Source organism: Hyalella azteca, unplaced genomic scaffold, assembly GCF_000764305.2.
Source record: "Hyalella azteca isolate HAZT.00-mixed unplaced genomic scaffold, Hazt_2.0.2 contig7978, whole genome shotgun sequence".
NCBI lineage: Eukaryota > Metazoa > Arthropoda > Malacostraca > Amphipoda > Hyalellidae > Hyalella > Hyalella azteca.
The window spans coordinates 355,241-378,820 of record NW_025938085.1 but is presented as its reverse complement, the minus strand read 5'-3'; the positions used below and the strand labels follow the sequence as shown (position 1 = coordinate 378,820).

General features: G+C 39.6%; 1 protein-coding gene across 1 annotated transcript; it reads left to right on the top strand.

The window, feature by feature from the left end:
* The first annotated feature begins 1,846 nt into the window (after positions 1–1,846).
* On the top strand, positions 1,847–20,473 carry LOC108665544. The gene is made up of 17 exons (XM_018152309.2): positions 1,847–2,023; positions 4,703–5,527; positions 5,811–6,044; positions 6,409–6,519; positions 6,893–6,982; positions 10,585–10,850; positions 13,609–13,912; positions 14,076–14,183; positions 14,742–14,830; positions 15,335–15,506; positions 15,747–15,861; positions 16,179–16,285; positions 16,832–17,047; positions 17,510–17,675; positions 18,010–18,159; positions 18,714–18,820; positions 19,080–20,473. Exons 2-17 carry the CDS (start codon positions 4,703–4,705, stop codon positions 19,209–19,211), a joined length of 3,192 nt encoding a protein of 1,063 aa, XP_018007798.2. The 5' UTR covers positions 1,847–2,023; the 3' UTR covers positions 19,212–20,473.
* The last annotated feature ends 3,107 nt before the right edge of the window (positions 20,474–23,580 follow it).

The window sequence follows — 23,580 nt, the reverse complement described above, 5'->3', positions numbered from 1 at the left end:
TTTTGTTTGTATTCCGGGCCGCGCGGCCTGAGGGACTAAACTCTATTTCTCAAGGTGCGGCCGGAGCGAACGCCTAGCGGCCGCACCTCCCTGAAAGTTCGATAGCAGATCAGATTCTTGGGAAATCATATAAAAATGATTTTATACAAGGTCTTCTGAATAAATTTTCTAGATTTTCATTAAAAGAGTCGATGCTCTTAAATTACTAAGATAAGAATGAGTGTTATCCCGGATGAAATTTGACCTTTAGTGATTGAATAATATGCCAAAAACGTATACAAGTCTTCTATCAAAATACTATTCCATAAATCAATTATGCATACTTTACGGAAAAGAGAAGTACTTCATAAACTAAAGCCGGTGTCAAAGTGACGGGTATTAGCTAAACGAGCGGTCGCCTCATGACGGCAGCAGTCAACTACATGGAGACTATCCATAACGGCTGAGTCGTTACGCTAGCCAAGTGCTGGCTAAATTTTAGAGTTCTTCCTACACAATAAAATGCATTTCAAAGTTTTATTTGCCTATCAAAATGTGTTTTCGAGTTCCTGTTAGGATCAAGTTATTTGGGGTTGTCTTTAATCACCGAAAAATGTGTTCAATAGTATCTTATTTTTTATTCCCGTTACTCCACTAACTTTTTTAGCGCTTTCTATACGCAGCTGTCTGTATACGCTCTTTCACGATAATTTTTTTTTTTGTAATGGCATTTAATTTCTGCGAGATTACATATAATCTCGCAAAAAATTAGATAAAAATAGTGATAGTATAAATTTATATCTGTAATAACTCATGAGCATGGCATGATTATTGTGGATAGCGTGTGCGCACGTCAATTGATTTTTGTTAATAATACAGGGTGCGCCACAGAAACTTACTTATTTGAAAAAATTCCTGTGCGGTTAGTTGGTCGGGTAGAGGGGCGAGAGGGGGTGCATCTGAAGGGGAAAGTTCCCAAGTTTGTTTCTCAAAGTTTCTCAAATAAATTTGCTGTAGTGCAAGAATTAACTGAACGCGATTTTGTTGCTATGCACAATGGAGGCCGTCATTCATGAGATTTAATTTTCAAAACTGTATGAAAAAAAATTTGTGATACTGTTTTCTCGAATAAAAAAAAATTTAAAACAATAACTGAAGTACTTTTGTTTTTATTGACTTTTCAAATAAGTAAGTTTCTGTGGCGCACCCCTGTACATTGCGGCAACGTCAATATTATGGAATTTTTAAACGTTTCATAAGTTAAACATTCTCTACACGTAAGCCTCAAATTGGCATCCCAGAGAATAAATTTTTCTGTCACTCACAATTAGATAGATATCATGCCAAATTAGTATAATTAACCGTAACCAAACAATTAATTAACCAAAAACTGAAAAACGTCATTTTTTAAACAAATCTTTTTACATCCGCCCAGTAGCAACTATTCTTTTGTATCTGAAACCATTGAATTATTGAAGTTATATAAATTACTTTTTAATTGCATGGGAATGGGAGTTTTATTTCACACCATATCGAGCTTTGAATATCGGTAATTGCAGTGAATTTGTTTTGCTTCTGATGTTCAACACGTCAACGAATACTGAAGTATAAAGGAATATGCAATGTACAATCTTGTGCATGGGCAACATGGGATAATGAATTGAAATACCGTAGTGCCTCGTTGAACTATTTTCTAAACAAAAATTAGAGAACATCTACGGAATACATGCAATTTATTTTAGGAAAACAATTTGTGAGGACATAATTTTTTTCAACATCCATGATATCAAGATTCAAAAACGGCACAAAAAATTGAATTGTCCGAATTTCATCTGTTTTCGTGCCGCGTTTCACACAGCAGCGTCTGGTCGATCCAATATGGCTACCGAGTGAAGTGCATTGCATCGTTCAGCAAATAAATGTGATTTGTAGTTCACTAGAAAGGTTCAAAACACCAGTTTTATTTATTTAAATGCTTAAAGATTGACTGAATATAATTGGTGACTCAATTGGAGTACAATTTATCGATATATATAAGAAAAAGGTAAGATAATTTCTCTTTGTTTCGATCTTTCCGAAATGATCACTGTTGACTTGAACATTTTCTCCTTAGATAGTTATGTTGTCGAGTTCAATATGAAACGTTAGCTGAACGTTTCAGTAAATATCGTTCCATTCTCTCTCTATTTTGTTCTTCAACAAACGTTTGTTAGTTCTTCGATCACAATAGAGCATGGCTTGTCTGTTGCCGTTGGAATATTGTTTTGTTTTAATGTTGGTAGATTTTTTGACAAGTTAATCACGGGAAATTGAATGGGGTCCATAGAGTAAATCACTACAGATACGATTTTGAAACTGCTTAAGGTTTTTTTCACATAATCTTGTATAAAATCATGTTTAAGTCTTTACGATGAACGGATGAGTGATGATGGAAATTCTTTGATAAATGGGAACATCGGCTGCTTAGGCTACAATCTCAGCATGCTATGAAATTGGTTGCTAACTTGCTCAGGCACTTTTGCTTTTGCAGCGAAAAAAATTATACGATGCCGATGGGGACTAAGCTTCAGCAGAAACTAAATATGAACTGTATCTAAAATCTTTACACTTTACACAGTTACAGACAAATTTGTTCTGACCTTCTAGGCTTCTTATTTGTTTATTTTGTTAGGTATTAGAATGATTTTACAGATTACCTAGAATGTAAAATTTTTCATTTTTCTAGTTGAAAAGTAGTAATAGTACAACTCTTTATAAATAAAAATACAGAAAAATATCAAATCTAGAATTGTTTGTACCTATTAGCTGTTTGAAACTTTGAATGTTTTATGTATAATAATGTTCAAGCAATCAAGCTTTGAGGCAAACTTTATTTTTGCATTTCAATAGTTTGTTTTTCAAACATTTCATTTACATGAGAATTGAGGCTATTTCAATTGTTATGTTAGGCTGAAAATCATTGTCTTACAACTTACAAGCATGTAGGCCTATGATGAGCCTAATTGAACTTTAAACATTAAAGCTTATTTACATGGAATTGGAATTGGGGTGCCTGGTGACCTACGGTCACGACCTTTAAATCGGTCATACACGCTGCCTAAAAAACTTTTACTAGCATCAAAAAATTAAAAGTTCACACTCTTATGTTAACAAAAAAGTTCAAATATACCATATTCACAGCTGTCCTAAGAAAAAATATAAAAATTTGACAATCGCAAAAAATTAAAACCACGTACTAAAACAATTCGGCACGTTCACACGTCTTCCCACCCTCCTCTGAGTCTGAGTCCTCTTTCTCAACCCTCCATTCCTCAAGACCCCACTTACATACACTTCCTTACTTACTGTGAGTCTGTGAAGTGTGGCAAAAAGTGCAATGTTGATGTCACAATTGAGGAAGTGCATTAATTTATTAGCAGTTAATATCTCCGTCATGAACTCATAGTGGCAAACCAGTGAGTTTTTAGAATCAGTTCATTTTTAACTTCCTCATTTACTCAAGATTTCAACAGATTTCTTATGTATGATAATTCTGGTATCCAAGATACTTTACTGGTCTACTTATATGACTCAAAAATGAACTTGAGGAAGAGTCTAAAAAACTCTCTGCTCTGCCACTATGCATGAACTATAAGTTTACTTCAAAATTTATGACTGCAAAAGATGTGGTACCTATATAATGTAGATGACACAAAATTTAGTGCCAGACTGCCAGCCACATCATATGATTAGGAACTCAATGCAAAGCCAGCATATTAGGATTGAATTGCATGGCAGTTATTTACCATCAACATGGAAGTTGGAACCAATAGTGGTTTCCAATTGCAATTCAAGATTGTGATGCATAATAAATTTTGCAAAGATGCCAGTCACTATCAGTAAGTCACCTGAAAATATGATGATATCTGAACATTGAAAGCCATGCCCTGTGCTTAGTAGGTACTACCGTACTAGTACTAGGTAGTCTGTCTAGTGCCATGGCACATTGGCACTAGACTGGTAATATTAATTCTAGCCTCACACATTGTGACCTGAGCCATGATATGCACAAAAAATTGTTCATTGTGCAATCATTTTGTGCAATGCTCTGTATTTATATGAATGATTTGGCCATTTTAAACTCTAATTATTATGGTCACATAGTGGCAACTGGCAAATGAGGAATTTTTTAGACTCAGTTCATTTATAGCTAATTGCTATATCTAGCTCAAATTTCATTTAACATCCTATGGACATTAAAACTGGGGGCCTACCCATTCATTGGGATGGTAAATAAACATTTCTCTCCTTTACCACTGTGCAGACTGCACTCACACTCACTGCCAGGTCATTGGTATTTGAAGTCCGCTAAGGATTTCCAAATTCTATACAGGCAAATATACAGCTACAAATATACAGCTATCTTGATTAATAATGAGGCTATCACATGCCTCGTTATTAATTTAAATAATGACCATGTTTACTGGAGGGGACATTAAAACCTCAATCTATAATTATGCTTGAATTTCTGTTATTTTAAACCTCTTAGTTCAATCAAAGGCCTCATACCGTAACCATCAAGCATTTTATTTGATATTGGTATGTACAATTTGTTTAATTCAACAAATGTTTTAAACAATCATAGATTAAATGATAATTGTTATGAGAATTATAATTTTTGAATCCTCTAGAAGATTTTTTCACCTTCAAAACAGTTTTTTCTAATCAATCTATTATATTACAGATGTCTGGAGGAGATGAATCAGTGTCTACCTCGCAGTCATTCACTGCATTCTGGATGGCTGGGCCAGGCTCACCAGCCACACCCATTGTGGGCAACCCCGTGGCCAACCCGGTGACAGGCTCCGATCTTGTGGCTCTCAGCGCTGGTTTGGTTTCTGCTTCAACCAGTATCCAACAGAGCGACCTCACTACCATGGCCAATGCTGTACCTCACGATGAATTTGGTGCTGCATCAGGGCTCACAGGGTCTTCACTAGCCTCTGCAACTACACTCGTGACAGAGGCAGATATCTCTGATGGCCATGCAGGTGCCATCTCTGGCCAGACCCTGGTCACTGTAGTGGACTCCAAAGATTCCCTGCTCTCAGTAGGGCATCATACACAACAAATACATGTAAGATTACCCGATGAACACCTTCATCTACGCCACCAGCCTGCCCAACATCACCACCATCAACATCTACATCATCAGCAGCAACAACATCTTCAACAACCTCAACAACAACAACAGCAGCACCAGCAACAACAACAGCAACAGCAAACGCATATTCAACTTCATCACACTACCCAACAACAACAACAGCAACAGCAAGCCCAACAGCATGATCAACAGAGACACATTCAGCCTCAACAGCAGCAGCCAAGCGGTCCGGAAACACAAGCAGTCGATCACAAATTTTTCCCCATTGTAAATAAGACTGAGATCTTAGGAGAGCAGTCAATTCTCTTCACTGCCACTGTTGTGCCTTCAAGCATTGCTTCACCTTCTGCTACTCCTGCTCCTGCTGTTAAGAAGAAAACTAAAAACGACAGCAAAAATGTAAAGGTGGGATATGGTCAAAACATCCTGCTCTGGTTGGAGACCTGAATGTGATACCCATTGAATGATAAAACTTGAACGATAAAAAACTTGAACGATAAAACTTGAACAATAAAACTTCTTACATGCTACCGAATTTTTCCCTGGGGTAATTATAACGCCAGATATTGATGGATGGAATGCAAAGTTGTTAGCTTATGAGAAAACCATCTTCAGGCCATTTTTTTCAATTGTGACGAATTTTTTACATGAGTTTCATTAATTACATGTGCATGTGTTGTTTATACAGGTCGCTCAACGCCGACGTCTGTCAGCATCACACCGCGAGATGATCATAGATTTAGTTTTTAATGAGAAGAAAACGTCCCGCGAGGTGGCGCGTTACATGGGACTGCCTCAGTCCACGGTCATGTCTGTGGTGCAAGTCTTCAAAAAGGAACGAAGGATACACAAGAAAACCGCCACAGGACGCAAGCGAAGGCTAACCACACAGCAGGAATACCAGCTCTTTGAAATGTCCCAGGTGATCATCATATTGCCGTGTGGTTCTTCTCTTCTAAAGTTCATAGTTATGAAATGATAGATGTGCTGGCGAAATAAGGAATTGTATTTTTCATATTATTAAGTGACTTGAGACGAGAAATTCATATAATGGAAGCTATTTGATTTTTGATGCAAATTAATTAATAACACATTGAAAATTGTAATCTTGAAGTTGTTTACAAGCACCTATTTCTCTGAAGGGTGCGTAATATCTGTGAGAAGACTACTATGGGTTCGGTGACTCACGATGTATTGTTAAATAGGGATCGTTTATTCGATCCCTCATTAAAAAGTTAATCATAATATGCCCCATGATACCTTTTGAATCGAATTTTGTATCTCAGGAACGCGATAATGTGTCGGTGGACGAAATTCGCAGCCGTTTCCTTCAAATGCATCCTCATTTTGAACACATTTCCAAAACCACGATCTACAGGACACTGGAGAGAGGAAAGGTAAGAGATTTTCAACTTCTCCTTCGTTCTAACTTCGAAGTCAAAATTTCATTTAGTTTTTACTTTTATGACGTACAGTTCAAAGAATTTTAATTCTGTTGCAATAATCTGTTGATTTTGCTGCCATTACTTGATTTACAATTAGCAAGAATCTTCTTCAATGACGTCATGTATGTGAATCTGGCATTCTTGGGCAAAAGTTTCAGGCATGATTACTAAAGGTACAATTTTTGCCATTGTTGATGGTGGTGTGAAGAGACCTTCCTCAAAGTCAAATGTGATGTACCTACACAGTCCAAGTTTTTTGACTTGAAAAAAATTTGCTGCAGTGGCAAAATTCTTGAAAGTTGATGTTGTATTTTACCACTAACAGAAGGGGCTTATTGGCATGAAGGCTCCAACCAATCGCTTCCTTGAGCCCATCGACCGATACCTCGCGCCCAAGAAGAAGATCAAGACCAAGGTAAGATTTGTGGTCCATTAGTGTGAGATGTGTGGTTCATTAGTGTGAGATGTGTGGCCCATTAGTGTGAAATGTGTGGTCCAATAGTGCCTCAGGCTCGAATGCGTGAGGTACGTATGTGGTCCGTTAGTTCCTCAAGCTCGAATGGGTGAGATGTGTTGTTGGCCGTTGTGATGGTGGATCTGACAGTTGGAATTGAAATCAGCCCAGGACTATACCCCAAGAGTCAGCCCATGGACTATACCCCAAGAGTCAGCCCAGGACTATACTCCAAGAGTCAGCCCAGGACTACGTATACCCCAAGAGTCAGCCCATAGCCCAGGACTATACCCCAAGAGTCAGCCCAGGACTATACCCCAAGAGTCAGCCCAGGACTTTACCCCAAGAGTCAGCCCAGGACTATACCCCAAAAGTCAGCCCATGGACTCTTGGGGTATTGTGTCCAAGAGTCAGCCCAGGACTATACCCTAAGAGGAACTGGCTGGACTCAACTTCCACCATCGAAGAACGGAGTGGAAGGAAGTTAAAAACGAAATCGCCGAAGTCAATTTGAGGTCGAAGTTTTGTGAATGAAATGCTGCTGAAATTTACACAAAACTTTGCTAGAAACTAGTGCAGGTTTGTATACGTCTTAACCCCGAGAAGTACGGGCCCTGAAGTTCACAGCGTGCCGTGAGACCGACGAATCCACATGAGAAAACGCGCGCAATCCACTGGTGATCTGAGGAGACAGAGACTCGTAGGGCTCTTCAAGAAAACAACGCAGGTTACTGGATTCGCAGAAGACGGTGGAACAAGCTGCCGAGGAGTTCCGGCAATGCTGCTGAAGAAGTGCGTTGGAACACTTATAGCTCTCCTCACAGTGCTCTGGAAGGCCACGTTGATGGAGGGAATTATTCCTGTGGGCCTTTAAGTGGGACTGATAACGACAATTCACCAAAGGCAACAGACCTAACCTAACCTTGGCCTCACAGGTTATCGAGATGTTTGAGAAAGTAGCGGCCAGAAAGCTTGTTCAATATAGTTCAATATAGGTATAGAAGATGCGGAACTGTACAGTACGGTTTTCGACGAAATCGCTCCTATTTGTCACAGTTATTGGAGCACCACCACCGTCTTGTAGTTCTGGAGGAGGGAGCTGGCATTGACGTGCATCCGTGGTCTTTACGAAAGCTTTTGACAAAGTTGATCATGGTGTGCTCATCAAAAATCTAAGGCGACTGGAGGTAGGAAGAAGCCTGTTAGCATGCATACTTCCTTACGGAAGGAGTACAGGCTATTACAATTGGAAACTCGAAATCGAGAAAAACGGAGTGCCGCACTGTTCGGTGTTTGGTCAGATCCTCTTCTTCATCCACATCGCCGACATCGACTTGGAACTTACCCACTCATCAATATAATCATTATTGATTGAAGGAGCCGATGTTACGGAAGCCATCAGACTGTTTTTGGTTATGGCAGCGGTGAACGAGGATGCTCTGTAGCCGACGGTAGATGACGAACGCATTCGTCTTTTAGAAGGCAGATCCGACACGCGCTGCAGGCATTCCGTGAGATAAGGAGGCGAGAGACCGTGGAGTCATCAGAACGTCGGAACAGCGACCTTGAAGTGCGTACGTTGCTGCACACACAGCTATTGAAGATTGCGCAATATTGGTGTCACATGGTCGAATTTTCGCTTATTGCGCACGAGTCACGCAGCAGCGCTCATCACGGATTGCGATTCAGTAAGTGCCGTGGTCGGAAGCCCATAGAGTGTCCACGAGGGCCTCGAGAGACAGCGGCTGACGCTACGTATTTGTCGCAGAACTGCAAAACAAGCGGTGGTGATTTTGGCTATGTTATTTTTTGGCAATATCGTCATTCGCGGACAAGAGTCCTGACGAGGATCACAGACGACCCGGGGCCTATACTTTAAAAAAAATTAAGAGATCGGAAGTTCATAAGCCAATTATTGACGGCCTTTCCAGCAAAATCCACCAATCATAGATAAGAGAATAGAGCGTAAGTACTTACCTACGTTAAGTTAGCGAGTTTTGAAAGTATGGCTCCTGGCTCTTATGAGTGAGATGTGTGGTCCATTAGTGCCTCAGGCTCTTATGAGTGAGATGTGTGGTCCATTAGAGCCTCAGGCTCTTATAAGTGAGATGTGTGGTCCATTAGAGCCTCAGGCTCTTATAAGTGAGATGTGTGGCTACAGTGACTGATTGTACTCGAAATACTTGTCATTGAATTCAGCAATTAGATGGAATATCGTGTGCTGCGTTTAAAACCTAGCAAATAATTATTATCGTGTGTAATTTGAAGTTAATTCTTTGGAAATTTCATTCATCAGAAGAATTTATAAATAAAGAAAAAGTTAATGGAAGTGTCGTTGATTTGATCTCGCTATACGGACAGGAAGTTATCATAAGAAAAATTGTAATTGAAAAGAAGAAGTCATAAAAATTCTGCGGTAGCTATCCCAACTCCGTTGTTGTAACTAACGCCCTTGGCTTCTTTGCTTTTTGTTGCAGAAATTAATCTCTATAACTGTATTTATGATCAGCATTTAAATCAAGGCTACTTAGACATCATACCCAATTAAAGGTTATACCCAATTTATTCATTTTTTATTATAGTTGCAAATATCAAATTTATGCCGAAGGCTACTTAAACATTATTCAATTCCAACAAACGAATCCCTGGTATAAATAATAAAAAAGACATCGTTACTACCTCTAGGTTGATAGAGATTTCGACTAGTACTTAAGTTTCCCGTCTTTATGTTCTCCCGAACAAAGGCGCTTTGTGCTGACAAACATCGATTGCGTCTGGACGTTACAAGTGTTCAATCTGGCAGGCCACAGGTGTTTCAATCGGAATAATAAATTTCTTCAAATGGACTCAGAGTCAACAAGAGAAGTGAATGTTCAAGGTTAGTTATATAATCAGTTGTTGCGATATGAAAACGTCCCGCCTGATTACTTTTCGTGTTGAAGCAAAGCTCATTAATTGTGTAGTGGAAGACGTTTGCATCAACAGGTTTCTGGATTGTCATTCACGCATATTTGTACGCATGATTCGTCGATACTCAGAATAAGCGTAGAAATTCAAGATCAACAGTGGTAAAAAAAATTATTCATAGTGATTCTATGCGTTCATGGTCGTTTCGAAAAATTGGGTTTACTGAAAAATGCTGTGTCATTGATATATGAAGTACTGATATGATTTTGATCTGAGACTTTCCTGTGCAGAAAATTCATTTCTTTCGATTGAACCGCTCATTCATTAAAGTGTCTACTTATTCCCGTCTTTCTCTCTGTTTGCTTCAATGATTTTTGAGAGGCGGAATGTGTTGATTTTCTTGTCAATCTATACGCCATGTGTCGTCTTGCTGCTCTACCACATTTCCTTCTCTCGTCCAATCCAGCTACAGCTTGAATGGCTAAAAGCTTACATGGAGTATTTCTTTAATCAATTGATAATTAACGCTAGCAAATTTCGGAAACCTATGTGTTGAGGTCTACATAACAAGCTTTCAGAAAAGAACTAAGCAAATCCTACGAGTTGATGGGATTGCGATCCATGGCGTTTAAGTTTCGTCCCGATTCCTCCACCAGGCCAATGACGGTACTAGCGACGACAGCGCGGGCGCGGCGCTGAATACAGCAACTCTTACGCTGCCGGGCGGCCTCTGTAACGGCGCCAGCACCGCGAACGGCGGCAGCGAAGTCATCCTGAGCAGCACAGCCTCTAACGGCGTCGAGGCTCAGGAGCTGATAGAGGCAACTGTGGGGATTTTGGAAGACCCCATGCCGCTGGCAGGCAAGGAGGCCACCAGACAGAGGCGTTCGCTGTCCATTGCAGAGCGTGAAATGATCATCAGGTTAGTACTTCTGAATAATTGTTGGCAGTTTGTTTTTTATTTGGCGTAATTATGTCTACTTTTGTGATTTGCCATTTTAATTTATTAATTAAATTCGCCGTGGCATTGTCGGACATATTCTTGGGCATTATTACTAGCTTCTTTCCACGAATATTTAACGGAAACGAATATATTAATGTTAATTAATGATTAATTACTTTTATTCGCCAATAATAATGATAAAAGTCATGTCCTGGTGTAAAGTTTGTCTCCCAGCATGCGCTCCTTTATTGTATGCTGCGTATGCTTATTGCATGTTCCTTCTCTATTATCTATTCTTACGTAAAATAGTTTTGTGAGAACCGAGCTAATTCTCTTTCAATAATACAAGTCTGGCCTGCATTCATACGACATTGCAAATGGAAGTGCAAGGAAGTTGCCATTTGCGCCGCATTGGAGTTTTTATGCACGCACGTGGTCGTGCTGAAAATATCGCAGTTTCAAGCTTTAGTGCTATAACGTCACGCTTCTACATCATTCTCGTGTACGATTATTTTTTATATATCGAAATTTCAATTTTCTCGCCTAATCATCGTAAGTATTCTGCAAATTTATTACGCAAGTTAAACCTCACATGTACACCTGCAACATTGAAGGCCTCGTTTGTATGTACGTCACAATGATATACACTGAAGTGCGTGTGAACTCCACCACAAGGAGTAGCATTCGATAAGCGCACGCCAGACAAGCACAAGGTCGCGCGTGAGAAAAAACCCGTCGGCCCTGAGCAGGAGGCGGGATGTTGCGACAGCTGCGTTCCTGCACTGTCCGAGCAGAGCTTACTTGGGCTGGTGATCAATTTTGTGGGCTCCTCGCTCTTCAGATTAACTCTATTTCTCATATTGAACTGCAGTTTTTTAGTTTATTTTCAGTTGAAAATTTGGTTGGGATTTGTAAAGGATTATACTTTTCTGTAGTTTCGTTTTATATGTTGAAAAGAAAGACTATGATCAAGCGAGTTGATAATTGAGGCCAAGTTCCGCAGTTTTGTCGTTTAAACCGAGACAGTAAAATTCAGTGTAGCACAGTCACAATCGTGGGGAGTTGAGAGCTAGATATTTGACCTGCGTTGCAAACATCTTCATATCTATGTATCAGTGTTTGTAATATATTTGAAGGTGTATTTTGCGTTCAACGTATCATATGGACGATTGATCTGTGATCAAATTGTGAACGACAGATCTTTCACTATTATCAGTTATTTTATTACCAGTATTCATTAATTGAATTCATTAGGCGTCAGAGAGTCAGTCATGTCCTAGTCAGTCCTACAGTGAGGCTCTACCTAAGCTGACTCCCCTCACTAGTTCGCAGTGATCTTCCGCCCCCAGTGGTGGATTAAGTAGCTGCACCTTGAAACTTTCATTGATACTATAATAAATCGTAACATTTATCTTATTAACGTTTTCTTCATCTGGTGATTTTTGTGAAATAAAAACTACGTTTCGTCCATGTGAATTCAAATTTTAATGAAGAGTAACCAAACGCAATAGAAGCTTATGTGGTAATTATAAACTCTTTTTATAGAAGTATCTTTTGATCAAAATATAGCTGCCGACGTTCGGCCATTGAGCTCGCGCCTTCTGACGGGCTGTAGTGTAGCGGTGATCGTCCGGTGACAGTAGGCTTAAAAATGCCCTAGTTTTATCCTGTACTTACTGCATTGGCCACTTAATTTTTCAATAAAATATTCATGTTTTAGTAATTACTTTGATTTGCTAACACTACTTGCTAGTGATAACACTACTTGTGATACTAGCTAGTGATATATACCACTACTCGTTATATCACTATCTTGCACTGGTACCACTACTTTCACTGGTACCACTACTTTCACTACCACTAATTGTTCCAGCTCCATTTATGCATATATACTTGTGCCACCACTAATTGTGCTCTCGCGTGCTACCACAACTTCTACCACTGCTCATGCTACCACTACTCGTGTCACCTCTAATGGTGATATCTCTATATAATGCTCATGTTATGCGTTTATGGCGTGGCTGTGGCTGATGTTTGTGTTCACTCTGGTATGCATTTAAGTTTAGTATCTTCTGCCCTTAACCAGTTCAGTGGTGCCATAGTTGCTCTATTATTGGGTTAGGTAATTAGTTGAGCATTATTAGCATTATTATTATGAGCATGAGCAGCTGCTGACTTATACATACTAATGGAGGCACTTATTTGCTAAGAATATTTGTGAACTTGCCGGCGGTTGGTAAAGCAAGGATGCTTGATTCACCAAAACGCTAGTATTACGGCACAATATCCTTATTACTTGAAAATGGTGAATAGACGAATTAGATTTTAGTTTGAACATCGAAAAAATTTGTATTTAGGCATGCAGAATATGACTTGAATTTGGTCTGATCATGAACTCATCATCAACGTCTTCTCATTTTTTATATTTTTTTAAACGATTTGCGAATACTTGGACGCAAGAACGTGCTTATAAGTTTGGGTGCTTTAAATGGTTAAACCTTAAACTATTTAAGAGATATTTTTAGCGCATTTTTTCATTTATGGAAAAAATGCACTATTGTGCTCGTCATGACCGTCCGTCTGTCTGTCCGTCCGTCCGTCCGTGACTTCACGTTTTCGTCGACGAAAAAATGCGCTCTCTGTCACTCACTGCAGTGAGTACTGAGTTATATATTTTTTCCTTTGAAGGCTTAAGCTTCTGAGTATTTAGCTAGTCATATTTTTCTCCGCATTTCAGTTTGTTCTTCAACGAGCAACGCACCATAAGAGAAGTCGCAGATTTTATGCACTTGGCCAAGTCGACAGTATCGTCGGTAGTGCAAGTTTTTCGTAAGGAACATCGCATCCAAAGAAAGACATCCACGGGCAGGAAGAAAAAACTTTCCGATGTCCACGAGCAGCGGATAATGGACATTCTCTCCGAGAAGGAGGATATGACCATTGAAGAAACTCGTAGTAAATTCTTGCTTCTTAATCCTGAAGTGCCGAATATCAGCAAAAGTACCATCTATCGCATCATGGAGAACTGCCAAAATAAAATGGTTGGTGTAATCTTCATGTGTTGAATAATAGATACGAAATATAGTATGTATCAATTTGGATCTGTTCCTTATATCTTATCTTATTATACGGAGTTATCGCATGTTTTCTTCATCCTTTCGTTTATAATTTTCTATTGACACTAGTCTTTAATCTTCACGACAGAAAGCCCGTCCCGACATGGAGGTGTTCGTAGGCACGCTGGTGCACTCTACGGACGCCGACCCGCTGCTGGTGCTGCACAACTCCGTGCTCGGCGTCATCAACGGCAAGGTTGTAACTGCTAGCCCTCAGTGTTCAACCTTTCCCTTCATTTGTGAATAACAGCTAAAATTTTCAATAAAAGGTCTCTGTTGTTTATTTATTGTTTATTTATTAAGGTCTCTGAAATATTGTTACTATAGGAGAGTACCTTGGTAATTGAGCGGGAGGCCAGCAGAAATCTAGTAACCGTATTTTGTTAATAAAACCGTTGCTGTTAGACTCCGTGAATGTTTTGTTACGTCAAACCACGTGTAAGTTGTAATGAAGTATTATGTGATGCAACTCACTCTTCATAATGGCTGCAATTCTTATGTTTTCTTTCAAACTGCAAGCATATATTCTTACAATAAATTACAGCGCGCAACTCGGTGCTTCGCAAGAACATTTATGACAAAAACGTCTGGTATGTGTTCGCAGTTCCGCCGAGCATTTTGAATGTCCAGTTTTATTTTGTATGTTACTTTTGAGGAATCTTATTTGGTAGTTTTCTAAACTCAACAATAAAATTAAATATTTTTATTGATGGTAAAATCTTGGTTTTGTTTATATTCCGTTTCTTGTTTCCAGATCGAATTCATGGAGAACGTGGAAGAGCTGGAGCAGTTGAAGGCCGAGTATGGCTTCACGGAGGGCAACATTCTCTTCCTCAACAGCAAGTACGTCCACACATCAGTCAATTATACAAGTATGTGCCTCACTCCTGATTATTCCACTAATGTGATTCGCTTAGGGAGTTAACTGCTGTGGAAACTTGAGCAGACCAGCGCCTCTGTATAAAGTTCAGTCAAGAACTCGTTTATTTAGTGTCGCTAAGATTAAATTTTATTCGTTTGAATATTTCCATGTCTATACACGTTGAGGCAACTTTATTATTAAATTCATTAATATTTGTAGCAATCATCTCTTATTATTCTCTGTTAATTGAAGTATCTGAAGATGTCTTGTATCATACTCACGTAGACCCCAATTCAATTTCAAACGCTCAAGTGTACTGTTACGCCTCTGAATTGTTAAACCAAGCTTCAAAAAATAATTGTGGTCAATACAGTTACGTTTTGTAGTTGCGGAAATAAATGTATTAGTACCAGTCCTATAAATTATACAGGTAGGTATCTAATAAACCACGCGACTAATATCTTAAGAGTTCTCCTGCATTTCAGTCAATTCTTGATGCCGGGGTTCGTAGACACTCACATGCACGCGCCGCAGTTTCCTAACAACGGTCTAGCTCTAGACCTGCCGCTCCTAGAGTGGCTCCAGACCTACACTTTCCCTACTGAGGCGAACTTTTCAGACACCGCATTTGCCAGGAACGTCTACAGCAGAGTCGTGGTTAGTCCTTATGATTCCGCTTGTGATATGAACTTAACCTTCGGCCACAGTCGTGGTTTCCTATAATATTGTTCTCTTTCCGTTCGCTTGAGTGACACAATGATCTTTGATATACTTCCGTTTTGAAATTTACCCATATGCCGATTGGTTTACATTGTTGATGCTCATGTACACCATGTGTGCTAGATGCTCATGCATATCTAACCACACCTAACATCACAACTCTCCTCGTGCCCGCAGGATCGTCTGCTGCGGAACGGCACCACCACGGTCGCTTACTACGCCTCAATACACCTCGAAGCCACCAAGATTTTAGCCGATATCGTTCACAGTCGAGGGCAACGTGCTCTTGTTGGTGAGATATTTGATTCGTTTATTTGGTGTTTGAAATTATCTTGGAAATTATCCCAGCCTTGATTTTAATTTCTGATCCATTGTTCAATTTTATGAATGAAAAGATGCACTGTTTCAAGATCTGTGTAAGGATTATTAAATGCTCTCTTGTTTAAGTTTCTTATTGCATCAAAGTTCAAAACTAGACCACGTTATGAGTCAACTGATCCAAGTCATAATATGATGATTGTATTCAATTTATCATTTACATGAATTGATGTAATCCAGTCAAGTTCTAGTTGATGAATTGAATGATCATTATTGCTGATTTTGTTCAAGGTAAAGTAAACATGCTGCGCAACTGCCCCGAGTACTACAGGGAGACCTCGCTTCAGTCCTCGCTCGCCGAGACTGAAGAGTTCATCAAACACGTCCGTAACTTGCAGGTAAAGAGCATGAGGCACTTTCATGCAGTGTATGAAAGGTATTTCGCTCCCAAATTTCAATACTATCAAATGTATTGTGGCCCCCCTAGTTGTTTTCATGCAGAGTATGAAACATATTTCGCTCCCAAATTTCAATACTATCTTCAATACAAAATTAAATCGGATAATATTGAATGTTATCTAAGTTTATTCCTACGCCAATCAGATGTCCATTCCGTTCCCATATTTTAACAGTTTCCTCAATGCCAAGAAAAAGAGATGAATTTTAGTTTACAATAGTTTATTTGAGGAAAATATTCACGATACCTATCCCCTCAGGAGGGACTTCTGACGTGTGTCTGTGCTCGTCAGAAGTCCTATGGGATTTCGCGTTCCTAGGGGGATTGTTCCTGAGCGCCCCACCGCTGAGCTCGCGGTGTCTGACTGTAGGTCTCAGTTGTGGGGTTAAGTTATTATTGCCGCTGGTGATGCCGGCCTTAATTTTACTTCACAGTAGTTTATTTGAGGTAAATATTCACGTTATTTTCTGTTGCCGTCACGACGCAGTCGTCGCTGGTGATGCCGGCCGTGACGCCGCGGTTCGCGCCCACGTGTCCCGAGGAGCAGCTGGCGGCGCTGGCGCAGCTCGCTGCCAAGTTCGATTGCCACATCCAGACCCACCTCTGCGAGACCAAGCCTGAGGGTAACTGGGTCATGGAGCTCTTCCCTTGGGCCAAGTCCTACACGCAGGTCTATGACAGCATGCGTCTGCTCGGCGAGAAGGTCATTCTTATTACTCTCAGTTACAATATTGATTCCAAAGTCATTTTATTATGGACTATGAGCTAGGAATAAAACATTATTATACTTAGTATGAAAATTATCAAGCGAGCTGACTATTATTGTCTTTGTACTTGCTAACAAGTTTTTATTAAAGAAAAAAAGTCGCTACGATTTTAACTCTGTTGTACCCATATTTTTTTCCAGTTGTTCTAATTTTCATAGAAAATGTTAATCGTGCTGCGTATTATATTTGAATTGTAATTGAATTTTATTTGGATTTAATTGTATTGAATATTGCACAGTATTGAAATATTGCACGGTATAATGTTTTGGCCACAAAATCCAAACAAATCATCAGTAAGTGTACCTACCACATTTTCTGCTGATTCATCTCATATTTGTTTTAAAATCTTTTTTAAACATATTTGTGCACATCAAGCTAATATTTGGTGTCACGTGCAGACCGTGGTGGCGCACAGCATCTGGGTGAGTGCTGAGGAGGTGGGCATCTTAGCAGAGCGGGGCACGGGCGTCGCTCACTGCCCCAACAGCAACCTGTCCCTCTGCTCGGGCCTCTGTGACGTGCGCGCTCTCCTCAACGCTGGCATCAAAGTCGGACTTGGAACTGGTCAGAGGAGTATTACTGAATAATAATGCTTTATTGAATTATAAACCTGGAACTCTAATCCTGCATGGCCTGGTATATTCCCTGGACATTTTATTGCCGTTGAAATTGTGTCCCTTTCCATTAATGATCCGTTTGTAGGAACTTTTTATATGTATTTTATTTCATGTACTGAGAACTGCTTTGTATCGTCAGACTGCAGTGGAGGATACTCCCCCATGTTACATGTACTCTATTCAATGTACTGAGCTTGGTGTCGCCCCCAGACTGCAGCGGAGGATACTCCCCCATGTTACATGTACTCTATTCAATGTACTGAGCTTGGTGTCGCTCCCAGACTGCAGTGGAGGATACTCCCCCATGATACTGGACGCTGTGAGGCGCTGTGTGCACGTCAGCAACGCGCTGTCCCTGGACCGCGGCAGCGACTACTGCCCTGTCACTCACAAGGAGGCCTTCAAGATGGCCACGCTTGGTGGCGCTAGAGGTTATTTTTTTCCTGTTCAAATATTCATGGAATGTTTCAGTTATACCGGATTTGAAGTAAAGAAAACGGAATTCACTTGATTGGGTGCCATTTCTTTTTCATCTCAGTATGGATGCGAAACAATTATTTGGATGTTGACGTAAACCAGTAATATAGTTGTAATAACGTTTTAAAAATGTTGCTAAATTATATACCTAATTCTAGAATCACATTCCTAGTGAATTTTGCGATCATGTATCTAAAACGTGTACTGTACGGTATATATGTCCTATTATACGAATTTATCGCTTCCAGTATCGAATGGCTATGCATAATAGTATGTACACAATTTTCTTGAAGCTGTTATGCTTTGAAATCAGTTGTGTTAAAGATCATTGTGAACGGAGGCTGTGTAGATCTGTAAATATCGAGGAAAGTCCGTGTACGTCTTCTCTGGACCACAGGTAGTAAAGGCTAATCACATTCTGAAGTAGAAGGATTAATTTCACTGCAAATTGTCTAACTCAGTCTGTAGAAACAAGTTCTTTTCGTTTACACATTTCTTGTGTTCACAGCACTGAACATGGATGACAAGATTGGAAACTTCGAGATCGACAAAGATTTCGACGCGCTGCTCATAGATGTTCAAGCTCCAGGGTCGGCGATCGATATTTTTGCACAAGTAGGTCCTGCTTCTTCACTTTGGTCTAGGAATAAATAAATTCATTTCGATTGATTGAAATTGTGCCCAAATAAGTTGAACAATAAGAGATTGATTTCAGTGTCTCACACCTTTTTAAAGGCAAGAATTATTAAAATAAAATTTATTTAAAACTTTAAGCTTGCAGAGGACCATGGCGAAGAAAATAAGTGCCTATAATGTTTAGCTTGGAATATAAATTCCTAATTCAAAATTGAAATATTGAATTTAATGTTTACAGGACACGATGGAGATGAAAGTTGACAAGTTTGTTTTCAACGGCGATGACCGCAACATCCAGCGCGTGTACGTGGCGGGCAGACAGGTGCTTGAAGGCACGTCTTCTGCTGCCGTCAGTCTCGGCCCTTCATAATTATAATTCATCTCGTAGTTCCTTCATCTCATAAATTATACCAATTATGGCTGTTTGTTAGGTTATTGTCTTTAGAGAAAGTATTTTATACATTATGTTAAATTGAAGTGAAACGTGTTGAGGATGAAATCTGATGAAATGACTAAATGCACGTAATAATTAATGGTCTATTTCTGACCGGCAATAAGTAAATAAGGCTTCACTGTTCTTTGTTACAATACAAGTGTCTCATTAATACAAGTGTCTCACTGTTACAAAAAAAAGTTGCTAGTACCTAGATTGATTTTGTGACAAGTTGTTCAGTACAAATTTTGTTGTCATGACGCCTAGGTGCGACCGATGAAGCCGAGTGTGTTGTGCCATACCTAGCGTAACTAATAGGTGCTCCCTTGAAATGTTTCCTTCTTTGACTAATTTTTTTTATTTACTATGTAAGTTTGTAGTGTTGTGAAAGCGAATTTTGAGCTAACTTAAAAATGAAAAGGGAAATTATATTCGTTTGACCGGATGAATTGCAGTTTGTTGAATATTTTTAAAAAATTTACAGTTATTGAATCGGTTAGATTGAATTTCTTATATCAAAAATTGTTCCACTGCAAGCTGAGCAAACTTGGCATTCAGAGCAGATTTATTACGAGGTACTTTGCCTGTCCGATTACGATGACATTACTTCCTGTTATCAGGTTATGATGAATAATTGCTAATGTTTGGTGCAGCTTTGAATGTTGTGATCAATTTTCTCATTCCTATGAATAGAAAATATGTGTTCACAAATTGACTGTGGTATTTCCTGATCATTCTCAGTAGAAATCTTTACGTTTCATCAAAGCCACGAAGGTCCATTCTATTCATACATTTATTTGGAAATAATAATTTTTCGAGGACAAATTTTCTTTTTTACGTTTTTTTTTCTTTTTCAAGAGATTTCTGTTTATGTTGGAATTTCAAAACTATTAATTCCATTTTGGAATTGGCGTATTGGAATTTTACTTTGTTATTGAGACGAAAAAGAATTGTGTTGTACGCTCAGCGTGAAACGTTGCTACCATTTGGGCATTAAAGCGTGTGGCCTGTGCGACGTAAATGCAATTCATTGGATTTACTAAGGTTGATTATTTTTTAGAAATTCATCAACATGGACTTGAGTGTTCAACAGGTTCCTCTCATGGCTTCACGTCCCTATTGTGATCTACAGTAATGATTAATTTTTGTCGTGCAATGCGTAGGCTACGAGCATTCCGCTAGATGCCGGCCTTCGGAAGCTTCTGTGTAATATTTTCACGTGTTTGTTTTTAAGTGAATTAAACGCTTCTGGAGGTTATTTCATTTTTCATTCTCAAACAACCACGAGATAAATGAAATTTTCCGTTTTCATGACCTCGCAGAAAACAATCGTTCATTATTTTTATTTTACATTTTTTGCTTCATGAAGCTTTCAGCTGCCAAGATGGTGCACGTGTTGCTATTGTCCTCGAGCGCTCCTCCACGTAGCTTGTGGCACCTCACGGCGGGTCTCGGGGGTAGGCATAGGTTGCAAGCACACCCTGATAAATGAACTGGTCATATTGTCCAATTACTGACACACTTTCTCACCTACATAGTTGCTGGTGGACTGCGACTTCCTGACACGTGACGCGAGCACCGTTAGGCTGGGGTTCAGGCCATTTAAACACACCGAGTATTAACACGCACCAAAACAACCAAACAATTGCGTTGTGTTCACTTAAAGTCCTCGCCAGATAGCATTTAAAATAGAATGAATCAGCCCGGATATAATGAAAAAATAAAATGCAGGAGTCTCTAAAATGAAAATGGAGAAATTTCTATTGGGACCTGTTTTAAATTGATACGACTCCGTAAAATAGTGAACATTGTGTAGTAATACTGTAACATAGTAATAAATCAGGATTATCAACACTAGGATTAAAGGCATCAATCCTTGCGATTCTCGTCTTCTCACGCGGACGGATGACGAACCTGAATACGCGTCCGCTGCTGCATGCTGGTCACTTATCCAGGCTTCGTATCTGAGATGCTAACGCTGCTGTGTGGGTCACTTATCTAGGCTTCGTATCTGAGATGCTAACGCTGCTGCGTGCTGGTCACTTATCCAGGCTTCGTATCTGAGATGCTAACGCTGCTGCGTGCTGGTCACTTATCCAGGCTTCGTATCTGAGATGCTAACGCTGCTGCGTGCTGGACACTTATCCAGGCTTCGTATCTGAGATGCTAACGCTGCTTTTCTCTAGCCAGTTTCAACGCGCTGGCCATTTTAGACCCTCTGCCGCGTATTGTACAAAGGAGTTTCAATGCGAGACAAATTTGGACGGAGCCATCGTACGTACAATGCTCGAATTTCGATCGCAATCGTTACTTTGCCACTGAAGAATAGTTATATCAAACCTAATTTTTCCGGGATGCGCTCGATTCTTTCTTTTCTTGGTAGCAAGAAACGTTTGGCACTCAAGAATATGTTATGTGCTATGATACTGTATCGTTTGGGCTAGAATGGAGTTATGTAATCAAGAACGTTATATCTACGACTGCTTCGTATTTCTGATCGACTTCAACTTGTAGCCATAACTGAATGTCCTATTCTCCATACTTAGAAAGAATTAATTGCTGGTTTTAGAAATGTGTTACCATCAATTATATGCGTGCTATTGTGACCGTTTTATAAGGTTAAAAGATTATTTATCACGCATTGTTCATATTTCGGAAATAATCTCCGGAGTAAGGTTCGCTAATCTTGCCGACTCGAGTTAACGAAGGAACATCAGTCGCAACATTCTTACCGAGATGACTCATGTTTTCTTAGTGAGACTTGTTAATTTTTGGCCATCAATCAGGCCTGAGAACATTAGGGGCAAGTTAGGCCAATCAGTCTCAGCAGACTCATTTTCAGGAACAGTACAGCAGTCTACAAGGTATCCTAACTGCCTGAGTTGCCGAGCAACACATCGTCGATGGATGAGCGTCCTAAATTGAAAGACTTTACGGCGCGAGAGGAAATTGTTGCTTGTTCCGACAACTTCTGCGTCATTTCTTTCTGAGCTTTAGGAATAAAGCCAGTCTATTTTCCTGTAGCAGCAATATATTTGACAGGAGTCTTTTTCATTTATATCAATAATTGGTGCTAATAACTCATAACTAATGAATCGAGGGTTATTCGTTGAAATAGTTCCAAAACGAATGTTAAATAAATCACCTAATTTATTAAAGCGAACCATCTACACAGGTATTTGGGCATCTTAATGTCGGATTTCGACGACCATTCCTGAACATGAAATTTTTCTTGTCCCTCATTTCGTGAGTGCATTTCGTAAGAAAACATCTTGGACATTTCTGTTGATGGTATTTTTAGGGTCAGTGGGTCTCTCGCCTCCGACGAATTGCTTCCGAATCTCATCTTTAATGTGGAGCCGAGAGAACCGTCACCGAGCATCGCCGTCTTCTCTCTGGCCTCGTTTGTGTCTCCATTGAGTCGGAAATGTTTCAGTGGGGCCCTCAAATGCCGTAAATTTATTCCTGTTCCAGGCGGTGCGTTTTCCTCCTTCAGGACCTCAGGATGACCCTTCTAAATTATACGTGTTCATTCGAAAGAAAAAATATAACTCAGTACTCACTGCACTGAGTGACAGAAAGCGCATTTTCTCGTCGACGAAAACGTGAAGTCACGGACGGACAGACAGACAGACAGACGGACGGACATGGCGATCACAATAGCGTCTTTTTTCCATGAATGAGAAAATGCACTAAAAACAGTATTTATTAACATTTCAAAAGTCATTTAAAATGAACTCTGATTTTTGGCGTCATTAAGTCTATAACGAACGGGAACCACGTTCGAAATAAAGGGTACAATTAATGAATAATTTAAAGAAGCATAATGTTTATCAATATTATGGTTGGACATCAACTCGATTTATAAGAGTTGTACTCATTTCATAAGCGAATCTGTTTAATTTAGTAATAACCTAATCTCTCTGCATAGCAATCGTATTTCAGCTGTCAAAAAATTTTAGAGAGCGGTTGGTCGGCGTCAAATTAATGCCACGTATCGTCCATTAAAAGCTTTTGCGTGTAGGACTGCGCTGAGCTCCCACTGAGAGCTTAATTGCAATAACTCGGCTGATTTTGTTCCCAAGTTACCCTCTTTAAAAGCGAACTGTTTTGCGCACGCATTCCTCTAATTGAACGGGCAATCGACGTGCAATTTGAAGCAATCGATTAAAATTTGCTTTGAGAAAATTGGACTCGCTAATAGTGTAAATTCTAACCCAAAAGGCACGCTAATTAAAAAATGAATTTAAAGTCTCGTCGTTCAGATTAGGAAAAAATTAAATCAGTACTCACTGAAGTGAGTGAC